This window comes from Olea europaea, chromosome 8, assembly GCF_002742605.1.
Source record: "Olea europaea var. sylvestris chromosome 8, O_europaea_v1, whole genome shotgun sequence".
In the NCBI taxonomy this organism is placed as follows: Eukaryota; Viridiplantae; Streptophyta; class Magnoliopsida; order Lamiales; family Oleaceae; genus Olea; species Olea europaea.
In genome coordinates this window covers 15995378-16002344 of record NC_036244.1, presented here as the reverse complement: position 1 = coordinate 16002344, position 6967 = coordinate 15995378, and the positions used below count along the sequence as shown (strand labels likewise).

Genomic DNA, 6967 nt, shown 5'->3' with positions numbered 1-6967 from the left:
TTTGCATTGCAAACTTGAGATCTCATCTATTAACTCTTTAAATATCTATAAAATTCAATACATGTCCAGCAAAAATTTGTCATTTCAATCATCAAAATATATAGAGAGTATGTAAAACACCCAGTTTTAAATTCCCTTTGAAGGAAATGTAGGTTAGGATTCATATATCGTTGGATTTGATTTGGGGCATGACGTTTAGGGCTTAAATGAATGGAAAAAAAACGCTATTTAATGTCGATCATTTTGTATTGAAGGGGTGATTTTATTTATGAGCCAATTTCATTAACTTGTGCTTGACATAGTGGATTTTAATGTTGCTACGTCGGACTTTCACATTGACATTGTTAAGAGAATGATCAAATTTGTAAGAGTTTCAAAATACGGTGACCGTTATTATAAGAAAATAACTCAACTATAATTTTTTTAAGTTATTTTGAAACTTCGACGATTGTCGCTGGAATTAACCCTATATTTAATTTCTAAATAATTTCTTGTTTAGTATAAGTTTAATTGGTGATTATATTCACTTTTGGTCGAGTATACTTTTTATCTACATATTCGTAGGATTTACAACTACTACTGAGTTAGTATTCATGCATTCCACAAGATCCCAATATAACTTAAATATAATTTATCACCAGCTAAACAGGATTGCATTTCTCACTTCCATTTTGATATTACTTGGAATCTATGAGAATAACTTCCAAGGAAAAAAAAAATGAAAACAAAAAAAAATGCACACAATCAATCAATCTTTTTCCTCTACTTCTACCATGGTGGCTCAAAAACCCTCACTTACTCCCACGTGAGTTCCACGACATACAGGTCTGTATTTTTATCCTTTCGCAGTCTCTCTGCCAGCCTTCAAAATAGTTGAAGACAAAAGGCAAAGAATAGCATTAGATTGTACATATATAATTATATGTATAGGCATCACTTTCTTGTTTATGGTCCTCCTTTGCACCACCATATAACCATCAGTACTGCATCATCTCCGCTTAGATCTTCACATGTGGTGGGGTGACCTAGCTCAAACTGGTAAACTTTCTCTCTGTCTACATTTTTTTTTTTCTGTAGTTGCACTCTTTATCATGTTCAGTTTCTGAACATAATTTTTCAAGTTAGATAATAACACAGGAGCTCTTGAAAAAGGTTAGACAAAGAAATGTATCCTTCTAGCAGCATATATAATAATAAACCTTTCGAGTCCTTGTTCAAGAGGCCTTTTCCATTTGATCAAAACCCTAGCCCAAAACAAGATGACCCTTCACTTTCCTTCCATTTTCCTTCACCATTTCTTGATGAAACTGAATTGTCCTGGAATCAAATATTGTCCCAAAATCAGCCCATGGCAGTGCATAATTGCATAGCTCATGATTACCAGATAGAAACCTATGTTGATACTACAAACAAGGAAACAACAAAATGCAGCAATATTGATCTCTCCAGATTGAATGAAAAATCAGTTGAATCAACTCCAAATAAGTCAATTACACCATTGAGGAAGAGAAACCTCGGTCCAACGCTGCTAAAGAGAACCGGGAAGAAGGATAGGCACAGTAAGATTTGTACAGCACAGGGAGTGAGAGACCGGAGAATGAGATTATCGATTCAAGTTGCGCGGAAATTTTTTGATCTTCAAGACTTGTTAGGCTATGATAAAGCAAGCAAAACCATTGAATGGCTTTTCACAAAATCGAAGAAGGCGATTAAGGAGCTGAGCAAGAACAATCCAAAAGTAAGGACCAGTTCTACCATCGATGATTTAAATGGGGAAACCTTTGTGTCTGAACGTGACACTGTATCAGTAATAGAGGGGAATTCAATCAGTGCACACAAAGGAGTTGCAAGAAAATGTGCAAGTATAGAAAGAAAGAAAAATGACAAGAAATTGCGAAACTCTGTGTATAAACCTAATACGAAGGAGTCCCGGGACAAGGCAAGAGCAAGGGCAAGGGATAGGACAAGAGAAAAAATGATGATCAAAGGCCTGGAAGATTCGACGCAGTGGTTTGAATCAAACCCTGATGATTTTCAACAATTAGGGCCTTCCAGTAGTTCCTTTGAAGCTGAAGAAGAATCAAGTTCTCATAATCAGAAGCAAGGTGCTCATACTAACTCACTGGAAAATCGATTATCTGATGTGGGAATAATTGAGAAATTCCAAGGAGATTCAAGCTCAAATTCTTGGCATGTCTCTGATTATTCCAATAACAATTTCATGGGATTTCTTGGAAATTGGGACATGAATAATGATAGAATCAACTCAGAAATGACAAACATTGTTTCATTTGCAGGTAACCCCAATTCTGTTTATCTAGCCACCTCTGATTTTCCATTCCAGCAATAAGTACATGTTAGGAGATCATCCTGCATGTGTAAAAGATTTGGTTATTCCATATATTGCGTGTTTAATTCTTTGGAACTAATGAACCTAGAAATTTCCAAATCTTATTGTCTGATGTATCTTTCTGTATCACTACAAACTTTCTTTGATAGTTTATAGAATTTTTATTTATTTTTGAGAAAAGAGGGATACCAATCACCATGAGATCTAGGTTCTTCCTGTCTGAATTGATTTATTTACAATTTTTTCCCTTCTAATGTTCTAGGCATTTGATTCAGAAAGAACAATTAAATTGACACAACATGATGTAATACCCCCAGCACCACCCCCAACCCCATCCCTCCAAAAAATGGTAAAAAGGAAAACGTAAGGAATTTGACAATCTATTGAAAATCTTATTGCTTTCCTCCAAAATAATGGACTTACTCTTGCAATCAGGAGTCACTTAACTTGAAAATCTCATAATTGAGAAACAAAAATTTATCTGAACTCAACTTCAGAACAAATATAATTGCAAAGGTTTGAAATGCAGCAGATAGGTAAAATGTTGCAGATAGTAGAGCAATATTACACATCCTTTGCAAACTTCAATACTCATAACCCATGCACTTAAGACAGGCAGCACATTAATAAGATAAGAAATTTGAACATTTAATAAATGGTGCGATCATTATTATGGAAATGTTACATTTACCTCACATTTCATGCTATACGTTGTCTAGGAGATTGAAGTGCACCAGACAATATTTCTATGCAACGGAGATACTCTGGTAATTAATTCTTGGGTACCTAAAGTGTTAGAAATTAATTATTCGTTGCTGGTTGAAATTACTGGTTACCCCTTAAGCATTTATTTTGTCCATGTAATTATTTGCTCGAGTTGTTGCGATAAAAATAGCAATCAAATTAGTCATTTAGGAAGATGGATACCAATCAAATTCTAATGTTAAGACTCAAGCCAGCCATTTATTAAGATAGATGAAGAATGAATATAGATAATTGATCAGCTTTCATCTATTGTTTTGCCGTTAAATCAACTAGTTTAAAGTTCCAAGTGCAAGATTTTCAGTCATACCTTTTGTCATTAAATACACAATTTTGTATAGACAAAGCATCTTATTACAGCTACCTCTTGCTGTAATTTTCTATTATCTTTTAGGAAATAGGCATGCAATTATTGGGAGATCATATGAAAAGGTTTGAATGAGCAGCATTATTATATATATAGAAGATTTGATTTTTTCAGCTGTTTTAATTTGTGAGAATGTAAAGCTCTATACATTACTTTTTCAATCACTTAAGCATTTTGATGTATAGTTTGCTATTTTGGGGATTTTTTTGTATACTTAATTATTCCAAGAATCATTCACCTTTTATCTGACATGATTTGAGAATTTATCAATTCTAAGAATGGAAAAAGTGGTACATATTTTGGCTAAGCTTCTTAGATCTCAAAACTATTAATTTGAGGGCACAACTAAAGGTATTGAAAAGAGTCCATAAAATGGAATTAGTTGGAAACCATCTACAGCTATAGTAGAAATAATAGTATGGTAAGGCATAACTGAATTTCCCTTTTTTTCTTAATTTTTATTGTTGAGTTTGCACTATTGTACTTCTCATTCTTCTGTCTAATTATGTTGTGTTGGATGAGTAGCTGCAGACAAAGAGATATTTATTTGTTTGAATGCAAAAGAATATTGTGTATTTTAATGCTTAGTAATTAAAATTTAATTTATAATATTGATGCTTCATAAATGTATACCTTTTAGAATGTAATTGGTAGAGACAATTAGATAGTATTGAGCATTAGTGAGAAAGAAAATGCAGTTAAAATCCATTCAAATTCATCGTCCAGTTTTATTTAACAAACATGTCACTCTTGTTTAATAATCTCCATAAGACACGAAATTACCTTCGGTTACTCCATTATTAATTCCATTACATGCCTGTATTCAACAAGGAAAATATATGAGCAGAAGTACAAAAAAGGGTCTTTTAGTAACAACCATCATTGCATACTTTTTTTTTTTCATTATTGTATACAATCATTAGCAGTGTTTCAATGTATTGAAGTTAATGAAACTAAGATTGGCAGAAGGAAAAAAATAAGAGAACATAGATTGTCTGTGAAGACTGATGGGGCCCAAATTAATTGCACTACCGACTATGGTTCGGACGCTATATCAATTGGTATATTATGTTTTGCATGTCCCTTTCATTTTGACTAGAAATTCAATTATGGAACCCCAAACAAAACTTGTCACTTTCTACCGATGCTGCCATACTCTTATAGTGTCTCAAGTTTCAGAAGTGTGATAAATACCGTCAAAACCCGACCCTTACTTGTCCCTTTCATTTTGACTAGAAGTTCAATTATGGAACCCCAAACAAAATTTGTTACTTTCTACCAATGCTGCCTGACTCTTACAGTGTCTCAAGTTTCAGAAGTGAATGATATATACCGTCAAAACCCAACCCTTACAATTGAGATTTTTTATTGTAATGTACGTAGTGTTGATAACTACGGAGGAGGGCTCATAAGTCACCACCATTAAAAAACTTACTAGAAACAGAATTTTTCTAATTGTTTCCCTAAATACAAGCATGAAACTCCTGTAATTGTAATCATAACTTGTAGTAGAAACATTTTGATTTAAGGCACGTACATAAAACTGAGAAGTGAGAACTAATACATTTGGCATATATAATCTTTCCAATGCAGTAAATTCATACTTACATATTCTATGATCCACAATTATTTAGTATACATCAATTGTACCAGTACGTAACACGGTAAGCTGGCCTGGATTCGAGTTCGTGCCAAATCTCAACCTCGATGGTGGAATTGAAAGATAGGAGTCCTTGATCAAGTACTCATCCATTCTCATACTTAGTTATAACTTTTCTCTACTTAATTTCTTATCAAGAAGAATTAACCAAGGTATCAACATGGTACTTCCTTCAGTTCAATTCTAGTGAAGTCCGACGTTTGTTAAGTGTGCTGACTATTTGGAATATATTCGACAAAGTGTTTAGCTCGTTATATTCACTATGTAGTGCTTTCAGATTTCAACGTCAATAGCAAGAATATGAATTTTTAGGATTCACTTTCACAAATTTAGATTGATTTTAACATGTATACTAGTTCTTAAGAGTTACCTAATTTTGGGGGAAGAAAAAAACCTAATCTGAAATAATCTCATACCATGTATGCACCAGTTCATAGGGTCAAAGTACAATTAGAAAGATGCATTTGATAAAGTTGAAAATGATGTCATTATTGGAATTTTATAAGTATGAAAATCCATAGAGAACATAAATGTTAGTATATTTCTCTATTTTAAGAGTTTCTCAAGTTTCAAAAGTGAATGTTAATCAACATACTATCTTGTTTCATAATAGTGAATCTAGAATCCGTTGTAGGTGTTAAAATGAAAAATTTTCTTATATTCTTCTCATTGGTAAATGAAACTAGGTTCGAAAGCCTCACTCTCGATAAAACGGATAACTCATCTGGATAACAAATAGAATGAGTCGATGCGAGCAAAATAAAAAGGGTATTGAAATCTCATGGAGGAATTCCTAATAAACACCTGTCATAAGCTCTAATTGACTCTTTTCTTCACTTTCCTTGCGTTATTGTCTCTCTTCGTTCGTCAATTTCGGGTCACCAAACCCTACAACTGATGAAAAAGGAAGCAACAATTTTTTTTTTTTTCAGCTCTTTCTATTTTCTATAGCTCAATATTCTAAAAGGGATAAGCCATAGTAATGTGTGGAGGTCAAACCTCAAATCTAGACACAATATGGTGTTTCCTATTTATAATATTATTTTAACCATTTTAGACCAATAAATAAATTTAAACGAGGTATAATTTGAAAGTCGGAACTTCATACATATTTTTTGAAATTTTCAATAAAAAAATTCTCAAAATTGTAAGTATTGCAATTACTTTGGAATTTATTCTTTATACTAGAGTATATATGATATATTAACACGAAAGAAAAGAGTACGACCAAATGTTTGAAAATCAAAAGAAGAAAATAGAAAATAAATCTTCTAAAATTAAATATTAATATATATAAATAAAAGAAAAAGAAAACAAGAAAGGCAGGTTATAGATCTTAAGACACAAAAAAGAAGATGAAAAAATGTAAACGACCTTTGTTGCTAAAGATAACACCAATCAATTCTACTCCACTCCTCTCTCCAAATCTCCACCACAGCCTCCACCAATCTTTTAAGAAATAAATACAATAGTAAAACTAAAATGAAAAAGACCTTATGGGTCTAGATTCTCATTTCACGTCAGTTTTGTTACAATGGCCTTCATTTACATATACGGTGTTTGTATTTATAGATTAGTCGTTGAGTCTTGGCTCATCACTAGGTTATGATACATTATTGGCTGTCAAGTTAATCTTAACAAATGACTCATTATCTTTATTAATTTTGATCGAGTTTTCATCTTTTTTGTGCCAGATATCTAGGACTCTAAAATATCGACTTATGAGATTCAGAAAAAGGACATTTGGCACGTCTTAGACGGTCAATGAAAAGTTGACCATACATTTTCTCGTCTTCCCTGTACCTAGGGGTACTTACTACTTAAACAG

At 32.7% G+C, this 6967-nt stretch overlaps 1 protein-coding gene across 1 annotated transcript; it reads left to right on the top strand.

The window, feature by feature from the left end:
* Window positions 1-792: 792 nt before the first annotated feature.
* LOC111398969 (transcription factor CYCLOIDEA-like) lies at window positions 793-2525 on the top strand. Its single transcript, XM_023026152.1, has one exon. The coding sequence runs from the start codon at window positions 1166-1168 to the stop codon at window positions 2348-2350; it is 1185 nt and encodes a 394-aa protein (XP_022881920.1). The 5' UTR covers window positions 793-1165; the 3' UTR covers window positions 2351-2525.
* The last annotated feature ends 4442 nt before the right edge of the window (window positions 2526-6967 follow it).